Source organism: Candoia aspera, chromosome 11, assembly GCF_035149785.1.
Source record: "Candoia aspera isolate rCanAsp1 chromosome 11, rCanAsp1.hap2, whole genome shotgun sequence".
Taxonomy (NCBI): Eukaryota; Metazoa; Chordata; class Lepidosauria; order Squamata; family Boidae; genus Candoia; species Candoia aspera.
In genome coordinates this window covers 21,967,911-21,989,565 of record NC_086163.1, presented here as the reverse complement: position 1 = coordinate 21,989,565, position 21,655 = coordinate 21,967,911, and the positions used below count along the sequence as shown (strand labels likewise).

The window sequence follows — 21,655 nt, the reverse complement described above, 5'->3', positions numbered from 1 at the left end:
TGATTTAGTGCAAATAATAGTAACAACAACAACAACAACAACAACATAATTTCTACTAAATCACCTAATTATTGCATTACTCCATAGCGCGTATTTTCTTCTGCCTGATATGTAGGTTTTCATTAAATAGCTTCTCTGGGTATGTCATACCTGTATTTATTTATTTTATTCATTTATTATTCACGTTTCTATTATCGCCCATCTCACCCCAAAAGGGGGACTCTGGGCGGTTTACAATAAAATTCTCCTTAAAACCTCAACATCATAAAATCACTGAGTCAACACCTACAATACTAAAACAATAAATAAATATAAATATGGAATCCAAGTGGGAAATTTCCATTCGGTAGGGAGAACTCTACATCACCAGCCACCCCCAGGAAGAGCTGTTGCCCTTCCCATCCCATGTTAACTGTTGCAATTGCCTTTTAAAAGGTTTTTTTTTTTAATGATAAAGCAAAAATGAAAAATAGCTTTTCCCCCCCTGACATTTTGCCACCAGCATTGCTGGTTAATTGTCTCAAGCCAACTGTAGTTCCTTAAGAATATTAATCACACATAGAAGCACATTGCTCAAAAAACAACATAAAACTACCACTCATTGTTACATACTCAGTTATGTGATTGGATTAAAGAACAAAAGAACTGATCATGGCAGACCCAGTGGGCCACCAGTTCATCTAATCTTAGGCAGAACCCTACATTTAAAAAAAAAAAAAATCCAATTGAAGTCACTGAAACAGTTTACAATTTAGCTGGATGCCCAGCTGTGTTAAAATTCAGTGAATAAGGAATTAGGCATTGATTCAATTACTGTTGTAGCTGGAATGATAACCAAAAACTTTGTGTGAAACATCTGGAGATGTTTCTTTCTCCTTATTTGAGTGATGTAGCTACCCTTGGAGATACTGCTATAGTAATGTTTCTTAAACTCTTTTCTCTCAGGGCCCATTCCCATTTTTAAAAATTATGGAGGACCCCAAAAGAGCTTTTGATTGTAGGGGAGGTATTTATTGATATTTACATATTAAAAAACATTAAACTTAAGTGGCTGATACTGCTCTTCATGATTGTTTGATGGGATTATTATTATTTATTATTATGTATTATTTTTCAACATGGGATAGCAAATAATTTTGATTTCATGGATCCTTGGCTCTTGATTGACTTTTATTATTATTATTATTATTATTATTTCATATGGCATAGCAGAATAACAGTATTATTGCATAAAAGTTCACAGAACAATATATAAAATGTGTATAAAATATAAAACATTGGGACAGTAGGCTATTTTAAAAACACAATACGAGTGATGAGTAAAATTATAAATAATGTTAAGTTATGTATGAGCAGTTACTAGAGTGGCTAAGCCTATGGCTGGATATCTAGATTGTTTAGCGATTGGACAACAGTGCCCTCAAGATGATGCAGTTCTTGCAGGGAGCCAGGCAACCTTCTGAGGGAGCATTCCATTGCAATGCAATGTAAATATTGACTGATTATGTGCCACCAAGTCAGTGTTGAGTCTTAGTGACCACATAGATGGCTTTTCTCCAGGAAGTTCTGTCCCCACTTTAGCCCTTCAAGTCTTTTAATGGTGCACCATTGCCACTGTAACTGAGCCCATCCACCTTAGTTCTGGTTGTCCTCTTCTTCTCCTGCCACCCCCTGCCCTTTTCCAGCTTTAGAGCCTTCTCCAGAGAACTAGGTGTTTGCATAATGTGTCTGAAGTATGACAATTTGAGCCTGGTCATTTGTGCCTCAAGTAACAGCTGTGGATTGATTTGTTCTATAATCCATTTGTTTGTTTTCTTGGCTATCCATGGTATTCTCAGGAGTCTCTTCAACACAAAGGTTCAAAGGCATCAATATTCTTTCTACCCTGCTTCTTCAAAGTCCATGTTTTGCTTCCACAGAGCGTCAAAGGGGAAACCATTGCCTTCATGATTCTGATCTCTCTCTTTTTTGAAGTTTCCTGCCTCTCAAAAGTTTATCCATCTGTTTTAACTACTCAGACTTTGGTAACTTGCTCTAAGCATGGACAGCCCTGCTTTCTTCTCTACTTCGCTAGTCCCAATAGGAAACAGCTGCCTCTGTGAACAGAGACATTATTATTATTAGGAAGAACATGTTTTGGTGGCCTAGAGCCACACATAACAAAAAACACAAAATTCAGCAGCCAAGGACCATAGAAGGTTAAGTGTGATGAAACCTTATTTTCTCCTCCATTTTCCTTTGATCTACCCATGTATCTTTTCAGATGCTACACTTCCAAAAAAGAAAAGTCTATGGGGGCAAAAATCCTACTTGACTGGGAGCAAAACAGCTTTGTTCCATCCTCTTTTCTTAGCTGTAAAGAAGCATGAAGGAACAAATAATACTTACCCTAGGACATGCCTAGCCTCCTTTCACAGCTAGTATTCAACCTGTGAGTCAAATGGCAACAAGGAGACAGAGATGTCCAGGCTTATAGGCCTTGTAATTGAAAGAGAACAAAGAAGAGAGAACATCAGTAGAATAAGGTCTAATGTCTCAAGAAGGCAGAGCAGTAGCAAGCAGATGTCTCAAATCGTCAGCGGTGGTGAGAGATCATGTTTGCTTTGAGTTCCTGTACCTCCTTTCTTCTTCTTTTGTTTTTGGGAGAAGTTTGCCGGAGGGACTTTTTCCTGCTAACACACCTGGAGGCAAATGTTAAGAAGTGTTATGAGGACCACTTCCTCTGCTCACTGTTGCATCTTTAATTTTGGGAGTCCTTTGGCTCCCACTGAACTCTGCAGAGGAATACTATCCTTTCTATGGCTCACATCTTTGGTTTTTGTATGTTAGAGGATCAAAGGGCAGATGACTGGAATATAGCCTGTGGATGCCTCAGAATGGGTAACTCTGTTCACTGAGGTTTCAAACTGAGGTCTATCATTTTTCAGATCATAAGTCCATTCACTGTTATGTCACTTTGTGAAAACAGTGTCTCCCCACCCCAAAAGCCTGCATGGAAATGCACATGCAGAGGAGAGAACATGATGCTCATTTTAAAGATGGGCCAGATTTTTTATTTTTAAAAAGTCAGTGTAACATGTTGCTACAAATCTCTATGTCTGCCAAATTAATCTTTATTTGTATACCACCTGTCTTCCTTGACAATTATCTCAGGTTCTCCTTACAGCTTCTCATCCAAGAACTTACCTATGACAATTTATTTTCAGTAAGGTTGCTCCATCATTTCATACCTGGAAGCTTTGAAGCTTGAAAGCAGTAAGGCCACAATCCCCTTGCTTCTCCATCCCTATGCTGCTCCCTGTGGCCTAAAGATAATCACACAGAACATGTTTTTTTGTGCATTTTATTTCAAATGCAACTGCATCACAAGTACATTTTCCCCCAACTTCTTGCATCCATCTCTGTTGTAGAACATCTCCTGATGATGCTTTAATTCCCCATACATTTCTCAGATCCTAAGCCAGTTGAGATTGGATTTTACTGGGAAGTAAAATTCTGAGAGTGCCTTGGACTGCAAGAAGATCAATCCATATTCCAGGAAATAAAGCCGGACTGCTCACTTGAGGGAATGATATTAAAGGCCAAACTGAAATACTTTGGCCACATAATGAGAAGACAGGACACCCTGGAGATGATGATGATGCTAGGGAAAGTGGAGGGCAAAAGGAAGAGGGGCCGACCAAGGGAAAGATGGACAGATGACATTCTAGAGGTGATGGATTCATCCCTGGGGGAGCTGGGGGTGGTGATGACCAACAGGAAGCTCTGGCGTGGGCTGATCCATGAAGTCACGAAGAGTCGGAAGTGACTGAACGAATAAACAACAACAACAACAAAAACTGGGAAAATATGCAACTCAAATACATTGTCTATGTGATTTATTTATTTATTTATTTATTTATCATGTTTTTATCACCGCCCATCTCCCTCATATGGGGGACTCTGGGCAGTTCACAATAAAACAGTTTAAAATTCAATAAAATAATAAACGATATCATTAATCCATCAATATCAATATCAATAAATACAAAATTTTTACAGTGTTCTTTTATAGACATTCTTACGTCAAAAAACAAAACAAAAACCAGCTGTTTCCCTGTGGTGCAGTGTCTAAATTCCTGTAATTTGAGGGATAAACTAGGGTGGAGATATCTATCTGAGGGACAATCTTACAGTCCCTTAAGTTAGTGGAATAACAAGAGCAAGTCAGCTGTCATGGATAGCACTAACAAGACAGAGTCTCTCTCTCTTGTTAAGATTCCATTTAGGCCCTAGAAACGTTTTCTTGAATCTAAATGTTTCCAAAATGTTCCTTTGAACCCATTATTTCACAGATCCATGTATATACTTGCCAGCAGCATTCCTTGTCCTCCATCAACATGCACATTTATTTTGTTCTTAACTTTCTTACTTGAGGTTAAGTGCTTGTGGAGTGCCAGCCAATTAGGATTTTGGGCAAATTAATCTTCCTGTAAAACTAGGAGGTAAGACGTTAATTTTTCCCATTCCCAGTTTCTCTATAAACCTCGAATTATTTGTGAACTCTTTGACTGCCTTTTGCAGAACTTCGTCTTAGCCGTTTGAAAGGAGATGGTGAGTTTTGGGGGAAAATGGGTAAGATAAGGGCAAAAGGTGTCTTCATTTGATACCCATTGCACTGGGTCAAAGTTTTGCATTTTTTTTCTTCTTTATTTGAACTGCTGAAGTTACTGGAAAGTGTCATATTCCTCTGGACTGGATTTTTGTTGTTGTTCAGCATCTTCTCTGATAATATTACAATTTTGGAAAGAGCTGGCATTTATTTACTTATCTTTCGAGTTTCCTCTGCACCAGGATCTTGACAGACAATGGGTGGTTAGCCTAGAGACTTTAATAATTTTGTTATTATTTATTGATTATTTCATTAAATTTATTATAGCTGCCTACTCTAACAGAATCTGGGCAGCTAGAATGAATGAATGAATGAATGAATGAATGAATGAATGAATACATAAGACTGATGAATCCAATGCCATTTCTCAAAACGATGAAATCTCAAAAACTTAAAAATATTCAGGATCTGGGCAATTTCAGTGATGAGGAAGGTCTTCTCAAATGCCATAGCTATGATGTACATTAGAAGAAAAATGTACATTAAAGTATACAGTAGAAAAGAACTGGTGAAAACCATGGATTTCTGGACTGTCTTTCCTTGGAATATCCTTGTAGTTATGTACTATAAGCTTTGTTCTTAAGTTTGTTCAGAATTCTTAGTATTTAGCCATTTTTCATCTATCAGTTTTTGTTGCTTAATGCAAGACATTAGTCTCTTGTCTTCTGGTTCTTTTGAATATTCTTCTAATAGGAAAAACATTTAATTCATCCTGTTCGAAAAGCTCCATACGGGTTCCGGTGTTCCAAAATACTTTGGACTCCTTTGAAACAGGATCTTCCCATTAATTTCAATGGAAGACAAAATTCCATGCTGAAGTTTCTACCAATTAAAAGAAACAGGAAAGTTAATGGATAGGACCCAAAGTACATTTATTAAATCTGCACTCATCAAGATTTTTTCACTGGGACAGCTGGATCACTCTCAGGCAAACTGCTGGTCTCTATGGATGAAAATGTGTGAATTGCTTTCCTCCCAGCTTGTTTCACATCCTCCTCTATAAATAGAAACATTTCAAGAGTGTGACATTTGTGAATTCTGAGATGAAATGACCCATTCTGCACCTCCCCAACTAATGTGTGGATTCATACTTAATTATACACCAGTTTTCACACTTCCTGCATAGTCTGATTCAATTCTTGTCTTTTGAAAAATCAATATATATATATATATATATATATATATATATATATATGAAATTGAACCTAACATGCCCATTTTGTGAGAAATGAATTTTAAAATATGCATCTAAGTTTTTGTGTGGACCAAAAGAAAGAAAAAAAAAGCAAATTCATTCAGAAGTGGGATCAGTGGAATGATAGATGAATACATCCCAAAGCATCAGGCTTTGGAAATAATCTGATTTGTCCATCCTGACATTTAAGTCTCTACCAATATCTTCGTACTTGAGTAATCATGTAACGTAAGTCCACTTTCCTGTATTCCTTATGTCACTTATCCTGGTGATGCTAGAATTAAGTCAGGGACATGACACCCCACCTCACTTTCTCAGTTATAACTAAAAGACCCATGGAAATGTCTATCAGGAATGATGTGTATCTTCCTAGTGGTTTGTCAGTATTCTGAAAGCTATTTGAGTGCATTTCTTCGAAACGAAGTGGCCATGAATATACCTTTCTAATGTGATTTTCCATGTCTCTTCAGATGTGTGTGTGTGTGTGTGTGTGTGTGTGTTATGGATGTGGAGGAACACTGGAGGCCAATCCATCTACGATCTTCTGAAACAAGTGTTTAAAAATGCTAAATCAAACTTGACAGCCAGAAGACTGCCTGTCGCAGCTTCAAAGAAATAAGTGTCTGTCAAACAGACAGTGAAAGACCTAAATACATCCATTTCCCTTTGCTGACTGACAAGATTGCATCCAAACAGGGTGAAATTACCTGGTCTTCATGATGGACTTTATGTGTTACAAGCATCTGTTGAGCTGAAACCTATTTGTTTGGAAGTGAGGTGTGTTTAATGTTAGGGCTTTCCCCCTAACACCTTCTTTCTCCTTCTATGTACAGTAGAAGGTAACACATTTGTTTAAGTTTTTATTCATTTGCTTAATGTTAAAAGAGGCCCGTAATGTTAAGAAAGACCTGTTTCATTTCTTAACCCATTGATGTTGCAGGGTCACACTAAATGTGTAGCTGAATCTTCTGCATGATCTTTTTAGAAGACCAGATTCTAGCTGCAGATCATGGAATTGCAAAAATAATTTAATCCTCCCCTGCTGTGTCCCCCCCCCCCCCCCGTTTGCATCTGCCTGGGATCTGCTATTTGCTGTGCTAGAGAAATGCTAAAACCTTCAAGGTATGGAGTGTTCCTTTCCAAACCTTTATTACTATTCTCTAGGAATCAGCAGAATATAAATTTTCCCCAGCTTTGAACAATATTTCTCATTCTTTTTTAAAATCATTTATATCTTATGTCAGCTGATGTTTGTGATAGCTTTTATCATAATTGAGAATGTATGTTTAGTATCATTGGTTGCCAACTGCCCCAGGGACCAAAACAAGGATTGTAAATATTTTATATAGATACATCATCGAAAGAGTCAGCTTCTACCCTAATTTATGTCTCAGTAAAACCCCGTGACATGGTGCCTTTCCATTCTTCCTCTCCACTGAAGTATCTTGTGAATGTCTGCTTAATACAGCTAGATTTAGACTAAATGATTCCTCAAATAAATAATGTATGGTTGGGGTTCTTCCCCTTATCTAAAATTTCTTTTGTGTAGGAACTTAGTGATCCTGTCTGTACAATGCATGTAATCAGGTTGCGGAGGAATTGTCTAACCAACTCTAACCCCTTGAGAACTCAATTAATTAATCCAAACAGTTATTTTGTTCCAAATATATTTCCAACCCCCTTAAACCATGCAAAATACTTGCTGGGAAGTTGGCTGATTTTTTTCTGATCCTGAGCTTAGAGAGCATCTCAGAAAGGCTCTAGAGGTATAGGGCTCCCTAAGAATTCCCACATTTATCAGCCATTTTCAACTCCTGTGGCCACCTGGATAAGAAGGGATTAGAAAATGGTGGGCTAAGCTTCCTGACCCCATCTTTCTAGGATGACATCAATGTAAATCATGCCATTGGAGAGTTTAACATTACTATTATTATTTTGTATCTCCAAAGGGAGAACAGAATTAAAAGGCAGAGAGAAGAAAGGGAGAGGAAAGCCCCTTCACCTCCTTAAAAAATTGCTGTTGGTGACCAGAGAAAGAGATGGTTGATTAGTCTGGGTGGAAACACAACTGAAATGGTGAAATAAATATACTGTAATAATCTAGCAGGAAACTATCAATCAAATAAATCTTTTTTTTTTGCCAACTTTGTCAAAATGTGTGAACTCCAGAGGCTCATCAATCCTCTCAAGAGCTTAGTTTTCACCAAGTGGCAGAAGGTATTCAAAGCTGGGATGCGCTCCAAAGTTTTGGTACTGTGAAAGAGAAGTGCTGATCTTCATTCCCGCCCACCGTAAGCCTCCAATATTAAATTCAATGTATGGGAAGGAACATATGGGAGAGAAACAGCAGCTCTTAATAACAGAAGACTCATTTCTCAGTTTAAACATGTTGTTTATAATCCCAAGAGAATTTCAGTGAAAGAAAATTACAGCATCTTCTATAGTATATGATTGTAAGAATACACCCTGGTTTAGCTGATGTTCAAACATAAAAAAACATTTACTTTCAATTAAGAAGAAACCATAATGGAGAACTGGTCTTTTGCCCATTTTTGAATTGTGATTTGTGGATTTGTGAGCAAAGGTCAAAATAAGTAGTTCAAGGGAATGGAGCTTGTGATTCTGCCAAATCAATTATGGTAACTATCTGCCTGATCTGTCTGTTGTTGAGCATATATCTTTACACCTTTATGTCCCTCATTCACAGTATGATTTATTAGGGTTGTGCAAAAAAGCCAGGATCCAATCTGAACTTGCAATTTGCTTCAGAGTGTCAATATGATTTGAGTCATCCAACCAATTTGATTCCAAGATTCAGTTTGATTTGCATAATGTATGTGCTCACATACAAAAAAGTATATCAAGTTATACAGTCTGTGATGTATTACCCTCTTCTGGTGCCCTACAGCTATATCATGATAAACGTTGGTACACATTAAATGGCTATTAATATATATGTGCCAGACAAGTGTGTGATAGAATTGTTCTGCGCAACAGGAAAGAGAAGAAGAAGACAACCAGCAGTAAGGTGGATGGGCTCAATTATAGAAGTGATGGGCACACGAGAAGGGCCAGACTGGAGACAGACCATCCTGGAAAGGGTCTATGTATATGATGGTTTATATGGCATTCTGACACATTCCACAAAATTGTTCTCTTGCATTGTGAACTTCTTAGAGAATCAATTATAGGGTTTGATTGGCATCCCAGCCCAAGTGGAGAATGGCAACAGTTCTTTCAGGGCACAGTGGTTGTGAAAGGATTCAGGAAAAAGTCTTACAGATCTCAAAAAATCCTGAGCAGTGGGCACATTCACTTGATGAATACCTATGTAATTTAATGTAGAGGCTTTGTGTGGATGCTAATTGAAATGAGGGCCCCAAAGGTTATGTAGAATAGTGGCTATCAGAAGAAAGAGGTTATGACAGATGATGAGTGGCACATTCCTTTTTGTTTGAGGCTTGGCCTTCTCCTCTCAATGAAAGAGAGGAAAATAAATTGCTAATTAAATTCTTTTGAGAATAGCTGAGTCTTGAGCTGAACTACCTGGAGGAAAAAGTGACTTACAAGGCAGCATCAAGAACAGAGCAGTAAGTGGTGTGTTTTCATATTAAGGCCCCTCATCTTTTCAAATGATGTGCATCCAACCAATTTAACTATTACTGCCGCCTGTTGTTGAAATCAAAGTTAGTAGTTTTAAAAAACAAGAAAAGAGTGCAATGATTGTGGTGGGATATAATTTCCTGATAGCTCCTTAAGAGATCTTCATCTTGAATTTATAGGTAGCTGAGAAAAGAGAATGATGTATCTGACATTTTTCTTTGCATGTTCTGGGGACCACAAGCTGTGCACAGCATGCTCTCAATTAATTTAAACTAACTTTCCATCTGCTCTGACAAATGTAAGGTTTTGACTGAAAGGCAGTATGATGGAGTGACATGAAATATGCTAATAGCAAACACTAATGTGAAAGGCACTCTTCTGTGGAAAATGGAATAACCACATTGAGTTCTCCCCAATGCTTGCCCACTCCTCCCCTCTTGTGCTCTATATTAAGGGTTTACTTTAGTGAAAAATGATCATTGTTCTCAAATATTTTCCCAGTAACTGTGGGAATCTGGAAGGCATCTCTGAAAGAGATGAAGATTTAAATTTTACATAGCCTTCTAATGTTGAGAATTGGATGTATCAGATCAATTCCTTTTTAATTACCACCTTAATCAAGCTTTATGTTATGGAATTGTTCCATTTAGGTGTCAGCCATTAAAATGAAACCAAGTGAACCCTGGATGTGATTAGGAAGTTGAAAGCTTATGCTGCCATTAATGGCTAGATCACCGTATTGCTTGTTGTGAAGAAATGTTTTTCATCACTTGACAAATGTAGCGAGAGGTATTTTAATTAAAGCAACAGAGGCTCTTCAGAACTGTACTGGCATTTAAGGTGCATTGCACTTCCCAGATTATAATCCCAGGACCTCTTCCTCTTTCCACTGTCCTCCTCCTCCTCCTCTCCTGCGTGTGTGTGTGCGTGTTTGTATAGATCAGTAGCATGATTTAGCATTACATTGCCATCCTATGGAGAAACCTGAAAGTAGCTTAATTTAAAGGTTGTAGGATTTACATCTGAATAAGCATATATAGGGTGAAATTCAGTGGAAGGGGAAATCCTGACCTGCCTTAAAGGGCCAATACCAGTGATTTAGAAGAAATCAAATTTCCCTCTTTGACAACCATGCCTCTTATCTTGCCAGCAAAATGCCATTATTAGAAGGAGGATAAAGGCAGCAGGATTAATGGTGGTCCTTGGACATGCCAGAAGAGGTTCTCCCCATTTTCAGTGTAAATTACCTGGGGGGGAAATAACTGGTTATTCAGGTAAATATGGCATGTCAATAAATGTAATGGTGAACAAGTTAGTTTTAGTAATTTATAAATTAGTTCATCCCCTTACTTGTCCACCATTACTAATTAGTAAATTAGTAATGGTGAACAAATTAGTTCATCCCCTTACATGAGGACAGGCATGTTTTCCAGCCAGGTGGTGCAAGATCAATTTTTCTTGCCTTATCCATTGTTTGCAGGAATTTCTGATTCCCCATATTACAATTCGTATAATTTCTTTCTGGGTTTTGTTACTTACATCTGATCATCTTGTACATATCTCATCCCTTTTGCTGCTTGCTACTTTGGGAAAGTAGCAAGGGTTACATTTAAATACAGCTTATTTATTTGTTTGTTTGTAACGCTTATTGTGGCTTCCACCATGCTTACGATGCACCTGAGATTTGAATCTGACAGACAGCAAGAAATTACGTCTCATTTTTCCAAAATAAGATGGGGGGGGGGAATCACTGCATAACATCCATCATGAAATGCTAAGCTTTGATTTCTCGCTGCATTTGGCTTTTTAAAAATTCATCGCCCTTTAATGGCCTAAGGGGGGGGGGGATTGAATCATGTGAGATGCCAGAATAGATTGGGAAGGTTTTCTCCTTGTAATCCAGCACACCAGCTCCCTAATAGCAAAGCTTCCTACTGTGATAAGGCCTGTAGCAGCGAGGATAGCCTCTTGAGATTCTAAATAATAAAACAGAGCTTTGGTGTAATGTGAACTGCTCCAGACATGGAGAATCTTCCCTGGCTCTAATTAGTGGGGCTCTGCAAGAAGAAGGAAGGGAAATGTTGACTTTCATCCAACTTATGACAGAGAGAAAAATGCTCCTCTTACTATAGCAGCAGGAACCACGTCCCTGTTTGGTGTCTGCTGAAAAGGTGTCTGTTGTAAGCCAGAAGCTCAACCTTTGGGGTATCAGGGGAAGAAGAAAAAAATAATTACACGTTGCATCACATTACATATTGCTGGAAGTCCATTGAACTTTTTCTGGCACGTTCTAAGAGGCCTACACTAAAATCAGACTGCAGATCTGTGACTAGTTGATGAGTCAGCTTTGTGCTGTTTGAATTTTGACCCAGAGCTGCAACCGAAATCGTATTCAAGATTGCTGGATCTCTGGGTTCATTGATGCTTGTTTGGCGACAGTATGCATCCACTGCAAAAACGGCCAACCGCATGTTAGGGACAATAAGAAATGGTCCTGAAAATAGGGATGCCAACATCGTAATTCCCTTATATAAATAAGGGCACTGCATCTGGAATATTGTGTGCAGTTCTGGTTGCAGGACCTGAAAAAGGATATAGTGGAGCTAAAGAAGGTTCAGAGGAGAATGAATAAGAGGGTCCAGCAACTCTGTGAGGAAAGGTGGTGACATTTGGGGCTTTTTAGTCCAGTCAGGAGGCAAATGAGAGAGGACATGATGGAGGTGTACAAAATTATGCATGGTGTGAATAAAGTGGACCAGGAGAAACGATTGTCCTCTCCCCCAAATACCAGAAGTCATCCCATGGAAATAACTCCTGAAAGAATCAGGACAGTCTAAAGGAAATATTGTTTTTACACAACATGTAATGGAACTTTGGCATTCAGGAGCACAAGGTATGGTGCTGGCTACCAGCTTGACTGGCTTCCAAAAAGGGTTGGACCAATTCATGGCAATCAGTGGAGATTAGCTTTGATGGGAGTGGCAGTGACTTTGAAGGCCATCTTCTGAGAAGCTAGTGGGCTTCCTTGGTGGTTAGCTGGCCACTCTGAGAACAGACTGAGGGACTAGATGGGCCAGAGGTCCAGTCATGCAGGCCACTGCTTATATTATCTTAAAAGAGAGGGCAAATGACAGAAGCCCTCAAATTATTATCCTGCTTAGGTTAGACTTTCTTTGATCTTCTGTTTTGGAAGCTTGTAGAAAATTTTTGCACTGGGGTTCCCTAGCAAGGAGTTGAAACCAGTGAAGTCTTTTTTGTTGTTGTTCCTTGAAAGCTACAAGACCTATGATTCACTTCAGAACCCTCACACTACTAATGTCAAGTATGCCCCACTGCAATTTATTTTCCCAAACATTACAATCCACATGGGACCTTAATATTCTTGCATGATTTCAAAAACCCAGATCATTGGAAAGAGAGACAGAGTGAAAGAGAGAATAGTATGGCATAAACCATCCTTTATTTGAATATTTCACAATTACAAGGCTTTTTTTTTTTTTGCAAGTCAGAAGTCAATATATTTGCCCCTCTAAACCAGTGAGCATCTCAGCAACTTGTACCCCAAAAGATCAGAGGGGGAAAAATAGCCAAGATTAGAAGGGGGAAAAAATAGCCAAGCGATTTTTTTTCCTGTTGACTTCCTTGTTGATAATGAAGCCTTGTTAGGCTAATAATTGGGATGTGTGGAGAGATTCATAATGCTTTTAGAACAATGCAAATGAGCACAAGTTACTCATGTAGAAACAAAGAGTCAGAAAGTAAGGTGATTGGCAGCTTTGACAAGAGAATGAAACTGCATCATCCCATCACATGTTCTTAGGTTGTTTTGGAAAGGAGCAAACTCTACATATATGGGGGCTGGAGGGAAGTGTGAGCATGCACGCATATGAGCTTGCTATTCCCACAACATCCATCTTATGTGGATAGATGGTTGCATTAGGTGTGATTGAAGACTCAGATTGTTATAGTTTCTCAACCCTACAGAAAACCACCGGGTGACTGAAGATCAAGGTCTCAATGGCTGGGAAGCCACAGTAGAATGTGCTGTTGCTGTTCACTCCAGGGTTGTGAGCTTCCAAAATGCATCCTGTAAACTACAGAATATGGGACTACAGGTAGTCCAATTGGGACCGGAATTTCGGTTGCTAAGCAAAGCGGTCATTAAGTGAACGTGACCCCATTTTATGACCTTTTTTTGTCATGGCTGTTAAGCAAATCACCATGAGTGTTAAATGAACCACATGCTCATTAAGTGAATCACGCGGTTCCCCTTTGATTTTACTTGCCAGAAGCCAGCTAGGAAGGTCGAAAATGGCTATCTTGTGACCATGGGATGCTGCAATGGTCATAAATGCAAACCCGTTGCCAAGTGCCCAGATTGTGATCATGTGACCATGGGGACACTGTGACAGCCATAAGTGTGAGGCCCAGCTGGAAGCTGTTTTTTTCAGCACTGTCATATGTCCGAATCATCACTAAATGAATAGTTGTTAAGTGAGGACTACCCGTAGATGCCTGAGGGAATGATCCAACAGAGCTCTTCCTATATTCTTATCTTCCTGCTTTGTATCAGCAATGAAAGGGGAAAGGGGAAAGTAGTATGCATGTACTAGGCATGCTCCTGTAGCGAGGGCTCATGTAGTGCTTCTCACATGCACTACGGATTCATCCCTTTACATGTATGCCTTCCATTATTTCAGTGTGTCTTGGTCCAACAAACAACACCGTAGCCCTGTTTATTCTGGCAGAAGAGTGCTCAGTGTCCTCCACTTGAATGAACATGGCTGAATTATTAATAGATTAAGAAGCCAATGCCTCTTAAAAATAATAATAAAAGAAAAGGTGAGCGATAGCAGCTCCCTCCCGGCTTCTTCCCCTCCTTCGTAAAGTCGTAAGTTTTAGAATTATTTCCTAACTTTCTACTCTCTTGCACCATGGTCACACAATTAAAAAAGAAAAGGAGTAACTAAATCCATTAATTACACACACCTTCAGATTAAGTCATTTTGGGTTGAGAGAGCCAACTCTGATGCAAATACAACATGAGATGTGGGGAATATAAACAATGTCTTTCTGTTAATTTGGATTGCTGTTGTCCATTCTTCTACTTGTGATGTGTGGGTTCATAATTCACAGATTTTAATTTATTCCAGATCCCCACTAAAACATTGGCTTTGTCTACCTCTGCATATATATCGTGTATTTATGTTATATAGATATGAAATCTATAATGATGACTAGCATTCAGTGTGAATGTCTGTGATCCTCAGCAGGGAAAGGGTGTTCTGCAGATTCCCAGTCCCAATTTTGGAAATGGCTTTTCCAGAAATGGACTTTAGTGCCTAGGAATTTGGAATCTTGCCCCAGCCTTGTTGGTTAGCATAGTCAGGAGAGTGCAAAACATTTCCAAAAACATGCCTCGTTCTAACTCCAAGGTTAAAACAGGCGCTGACTTTGGAACTAAATTACTCCAATATTCTGTTCCAACCTTCCACTTTGAAACAGACTGTTCCGGACTCTTGTGAATGCACTGCATATAAATATGTGGGAAGAGCCTTCGTAATACTGATACATGTACTTGCATATATCCTATATAAAAGAGTGGAAGCTCTTTAGACTACTTTAGATATTCTTCTAAGCCGGCAAGTTAAACTGAGGTGTGAGAGTTTCACAAGTCCTATAGCTTCAGGAAAAAAAAAATGAATGGGGTTAAACTGGTATACAGTGTTGCCTTGTATATATACATCAAAGAAGCCAACATGGAAGGTTGCCTTGTGTTAAGTCAGACCACAGACTTATCTACTTACATACTGTCCACACCAGCTAGGGGTTCTTCTGGAACTGAAACCAGGTTTTGTCAGTCTAGCTTTGGGGATGCTGACAACTGAACTTAGAAATCTTTTGCGTGCAAAGCATGTGCTCTAATATTGCGCTGATGAATACATAGCAACGCCATCTTCTGGTGCTATAGAAGGCAATAATGTTTAATCCACTATGCTGGATAAAAGACATTCTCCTTCCTTTACCCTGATTCACGAGCACTAGCACATGCCCAAGAAACTTCAGCCTTTTCATGAGTGTCTTAAAAATGTTCGATATGTGAAAGAGAGTTTCAGAGCCTAGCATATTCTCTGATGGGCGGACACGACAGCTCAGAGCCTTTGTTCATACGATATCAGGCATGCATTGCAGATTCCTAAGGATTGGCATCAGAGAACTCAGAAGACAGTGCACCTATCTATCTGTGTGAAACCCGAGCAGATTTAATTTTTCATGACCATAGAAACTAGGACCAGCAATAAAGGGGTATAAGCTGTAGCTACAGAGATTCCATTTAAATATATGGAAAAAGCTTTCTGATGAGAAGACACGCACAACAGAAGAACGGTCTACCTATGGAGGTTGTGGGTTCTCCATCGCTGCAGGTTTTTAAGAAGAGGGGGGACACCGCCAAGGGAGGATTTAATTGGTTTTCCTGCCTATTGCAGAGGGTTGAATTAGGTGATCCAGGCGGTCCCTTCTCACTCTTCCATTCAGTGCTTAGGACTCGGGACTTAGGACTATTCTTGCTGAACTTTTTGGTCAAGAGTATACGGTTTTCCTTCCCGGCCTATTTCTGACAGAAAATCTAAGGAAGAATTGGGCAGATCCATTTTAAATGAAATAATCTAAAAATAGAAAAGAAAAAAGAATGGCCTAGATAGAACAAGCCACCCTCTCTCCCATCACCCTCATTCAGCATTGTTATAAGTCAATATATATATACTGTGTGTGTGTATAATATAATATAATATAATATAATATAATATAATATAATATAATATAATATAATATAATATAATATAATATAATATAATATAATATAATATAATATAATATAATATAATATATATACAGTCCTCCTAATTGTCCCTGCTTAATTTGAATGTTCAAAGGAGAATTGAATATCTCTTTTAGCCAAATATGGTTTTGAGAGTCTCTAAAATCTTGTTGGATATAATTGGGAAGTTCAGCTGACATTGTTTTGCATTGACTTTGTTAAACAGTGAACAAGATGAAAGGCATACAATAAAGCATAAAAAAATCTCCCGAAGCCTAATTTTTTTTCTGCTTATGACTTTTACAGCAAATGATACATTTTCCCCAGCACCATTTTTCTGATTAACTTAACAGTAATTATATTGAGTCTGTATCTTTTTCTAAAAAAAGCCCCTGCTTTAGAGATGAAATGATTTATTAGTTGTTCTTAATATCTGCTTAAAAATGAAAATGATTAATTTTTGTACAAGTCTCTAAATGCAGAACTTTTGCAAACATATCTTGATTGCTAGTGAATGAAATAGCAGACCATTCAAAGAGCTAACCTGAAGGGGATGAGGTGCTATCAAAAAAAAAAAAATCAGATTTAACAAATGTTGCACTCTAAATATAAACAATTGTGTTGGTTTGCTTTTTTCTGCCATTGCAAGAATCTGTCAATGTTTTGTTATCTGAGTGTAAAAAAACAGTGATGAGTTAAAAATATGTGTTTTTCCTGCTGCTTAGGGCCATAGAATATACTGCCATTGAAAGCTATGATTCTTACTCTTAAAGACTTCTTCATCCCTGACTTTTGACAATGGTGGATGGTGAATAAATGACCTGTCCCAAGATCTGACTATCCAAGACTGAAGATATGAGAAATGGGCTGATGAATCAATAATTTATTCCACTTCAGTTTGGATTTAAACTATGTAGATCACATATGTAATCTGGGAAATGACAGGCAGAAGGCTTGACCTGATTCCCATTGGTGGATACAGTTCTCCTTGACTGTGTATTGGACTATAGCAAAGGCACCAAGGAAAACTATCTGTTAATTTCACTGTGCTGTAAGAAGATTCCAAAGGATGGTTCCTAACGTCTTCCAAGTCCTTCAGATGTTCAACAGTTGGGATGCTCTGTAGAGATGTCAGCTACATGCAATATCTTCTTCAGAGGTTGGGATCTGTCCTTAGTGTGTTGGTGGAGAAATTAATAGGCTTGTTTGACACACTGCATAAGTCACTTTGTGCTGACAGGAACAACTCGTTGTGGACAATTCTGCATCTATGCTGAAGCAGATCTGGCGTTCCTTATAAATATAGTTTGGTGACTTCTTCAGCTGAGGTCCTAAGATGATGAAATAAACTGCACTACCATTGAAGATGGTGATCCTCATGAAGATAGCATGGGAAAGCAAGACCAGCCAGATGTTCACAGAACCATAGGTCCCAGCAGCTCAATGACCAGTGCTGAGGGTTTTTGAGAGTTGTAATCCATCAACTTCTGAGGAGCTAATAGTTCCCCACCAGCTGTTGCTTGTAAAATATATGGTACAACCAGGAAGCTGAAACTGGGCATTTTAGACCCCAATGCATTTGCTATCTAGTGCAACAGTATGAAAAAGATAAAAGTAGGGTTGGATTTCTTTAATGATTTGGTGGTGAGGGAAGGTCCTGTTGAAAGAGAGGTGTGACAGAGAAATAAATGCTGACATATACAGCATGATATGTAAGTTTTGTTAAAACCCAACTCAGATATAGAGCTATAACATTCTATTACGTAAGAAAGTTCTTCAATTCAGACTTTAAATAAGCAACTTTATTAAAAGAGTCTAAGACACTTACCTGACCCCTAGTTACTGTCATGTTCTATTAAAAGCCACTGTCTGTCACTTATTATCCTTTGCTAATTTTTTTCCTTTGTTATTAAAAAAAATTGTTGTGAGCTGTGTGGATCATTTACAATTTATTAACAAGATGATCATTTTGATGATACAGTTAGAGGTTTTCCATTACCTTACATGCTCACCAATTAATATATATATATATTTATATATATATATATATATATTTAAAAAAGGCTTCCATTTCATACATAATGAACATCCTCTGTTTCTGTCTTTTGCAAACCAGTGTGGTTATTTCATACACACTGAAAACAAAAAGCTCTGGTTAGTTTTTAAGTAAAACTCTTTGTGTGTGCTTGTGTGTATGTGTGTACCTGTGTGAGTATGTATGTATATATAATATATTCAAAACAAATTATATGTATATATTTATATAATAACTTTTTCAGTTTAGATGTGCTTGAGTAATGAGAGCTAGCTTCTCTAGGCATTGAGAGAGAACGGGTTGGTGATTAGAAATTGAATTAAAAAAAAAAAAGGAAGAGAATTGGGAAGCCAAATAAATGAAAATCTTTAAGCCTCCAGTTCATGGTGGCCATACATCTGAGCTGATGGGAGCTGGATGATATAATAATGAGCTCTTGAACTTCTTCTACCAAAACTGTTTTATGGAAGAAAAATTTAGCTTACTTTCACTGGTGACTTTCAGCATATCTCTGCATAATACGAGGAAGGGAAAACCAGTGTTTTCTAAATCCCATCCAGTGACCATTACTGGTTCCTAACTGTTGACCAGGTTGGGTTCAGGAGAATCTGCAAGGTGTGGTCAAAAAAGTCAAGATGGCAGCCGTGATGGTGCAATCAAGACTCCACCCATTTTTTAATGTGTGAGGCACATAAAAAAATGGACAGAGCTTTGATCACACCGTTGTGGCCAGCATCTTAACTTTTTTGACCACACCTGCAGACACCCATGCTGGAGTTGAAAGGTACTGGAGTCCAACAATAGCTGGAAGCCAGCAGCTTCCCACCTTGTCCCAAAATAAACAGTGAAAAATGCTTTCCCGTTCTCAGGGAAATGGCAGTATTTACTTAAAACTGCAGGTGAGAAGGTGAAAGCAGAACTTTCCTCCTTGGCATGCAACTTTTTTCGATGGAGGGATTCCCCTCTGTCAATGTAGGAATAATTGCTTACATGAACTCTTCTTTTCCTACACCCAACCTGATCTAAGATGACTCAAAAATTCTATTATTTTGTGGTTTCAGGGTAAGGCTGGTCCTTTGAATATCTTAAGGCATAGACTTTCAAATTAATTTAGCAGGTACGTTTGTACTCCTGTTGAAATTCACTTCTAAAATGCAATGGTGAAATGTCAAGAATTGATGGTATGGTATTTACTCTTTGTGGTCATGTGTTTCAAGGAAGATTGGTTCACCAGTAAGCTTCTTTAACATTAAAATAGCTTCTTCACTGCCTTTCCCCAAACCCCTCCCTACCATCTCCAAATGGTAAAAAGCTTGCAAATTGCCCCAGCAATTAACAGGAAGTAGCTCTATCCAGTGAAAACATCAGAGAGGAAGAGGAAGAGGAAGAAGAAGAGGAAGAGGAAAAGGAAGAGCAGGAGGAAGAAGGAGGAGGAGGAGGAGGAGGAGGAGGAGGAGGAGGAGGAGGTCTCTAAAGGGTGAGCAGGGCAGAATTTTAAAAAAATTATTTTCCTGTAAAAGTTTATCTTAACAGCATGCCACCTGATAGAAGATGTTTCCCCGTACTGGCTGAGCATATCAAGCTGGGGAAAATGATTAATCCTTGTGAATGAAATGGAAAGTTAAAGGAAGTTATGGTATCCTACACTATAAACCATAAGGGGATTTTTTTCTCTTTTTCTTTAAGAGATGCTATGCAATCAGCTGCTTCACGCAATCCTCTTGGCTTACGCTCTGTCCTTTGGGTTGTTCTACTGTATATGCAGCGTCAATGCTGTGCGCAGCTACTGGTGGTCACAGCTTGCCACGCTTCCATGTTTCTCTGCCCCATTGACCCCAAGCCTAATGAGAATGCCATACAAAAGCTAATCCTATGGTATATCTCTTTTCTCTCTATAAATATATATATATACATATACATACACTCATACATATACAAATACTAACCCACAGACAATTTTTTTAAAACAGTTCAATAGCAACAAGTCGACAGAGAGGTGGGGGAAACAGAGTCATCGTATAGTTTGGCTCCCAGAAGATCAAGTTCTGATTGTGTGGCCTTTTATTTTATTTTGCTTTATTTTATTTTATTTCTGCTCTCTTTTTCAACAAGAGGTCCTTTCATTCAACGATCTCGAGGAAGGAATCCATCCCTAAGCCAGAGTGTGGCTGGAGCGCTCTTGTCAAATGCAGTTGTGCAGCTGGGAGGACAACGAGGTGAAGTCGCAGGTGCCAATTCCGAAGCAACTGGGCCTTTGGAGAAGAAGGAATCATAAGAGTCAACGGTGATCTTCTGTTCGGGATAGTATATTCTTTGCTTGTCACCATGGCAAAACGATAGACCAGCTTTAAATGTCAGGAGTTCTTACAGACCTAAGTGATGGGCAATAACAGGTGTTTATTAGGAAGCATATGGCAAGTTCAAAGATAATAACATTTTTTATTCCTCCTCTAATCTGAACGGCATATTTATTTGGTTGCTCACTTATGACTGAGCAATTTACATTAAATTATCCATGCTCCAAAGCAATTATTCATAAAGATTTAATGCTAGAGAAGAAAACAGCCATAATTATATTGGCCATTTAAGTAAAAAAAAAGTCTAGAAAAGAAGAAAAAAATATGACAGCAAAGGATTTGAATTCTAGTCTTCTACTTACAACCACAATTGGGACTGGAACTTCTGTCACTAAGTGAGTTGGTTGCTAAGTCAGTAACAACCAATTTTATGGCCTTTTTGCTGTGGTTGTTAAGTGAATCACATGGTTGTTAAATGAATGTGGCTTCCCCCATTGACTTCGTTTGTTGGAAGCTGGTTGAGAAGGTCACAAATGGTGATCACATGACCCCGGGACTCTGCAACCATCAAAAATACATGCCGGTTGCCAAGCACTTGAATTTTGACCACGTGACCACGGGGAAGCTGTGGCAGTCATAAGTGCGAGGACCGGTCACAAATCGTTTTTTTCAGTGCCACCGTAACTTCGAATGGTCACTAAACACTAAGTGAATGGTCGTAAGTTGAGGATTTCCCGTATTCTTGGATCCCTTCAAACCATGGGAATAGTTAGGGTAGCTCTGAAGCTTGCAGAGACATCTGTTCCACATCAATGAAGCCAAAATGATGAAACAGGTGCTTTGATGTCCCAATGAAAACCCTCCCTTTTGTATTTGCAGTCTGATGTCACATGCAGCTACATAAGAGGTGGAGTTTGCATCACAGTATTTCAACACATTGGTTGTCCTTGACTATCCTTGCCTGCCCCAGATAAGTCCAGGAAAGCTGGCCTAAATACATCTCCTCTTGTCACTCTCAAATTGAGGGTGAGGAAATGGGGTGTAGGAGTATACA

General features: G+C 38.6%; 1 protein-coding gene across 1 annotated transcript in view; it reads right to left on the bottom strand.

Moving 5' to 3' along the window:
- Positions 1-18,630: 18,630 nt before the first annotated feature.
- The window catches only part of CDH13 (cadherin 13), a 489,049-nt gene continuing 486,024 nt past the window's right edge, over positions 18,631-21,655 (bottom strand). The window contains exon 14 of the mRNA XM_063312654.1: positions 18,631-20,676. Coding sequence (XP_063168724.1) covers positions 20,669-20,676 — 8 coding nt within the window. The 3' untranslated portion in view covers positions 18,631-20,668. The remainder of the gene's footprint in view (positions 20,677-21,655) is intronic.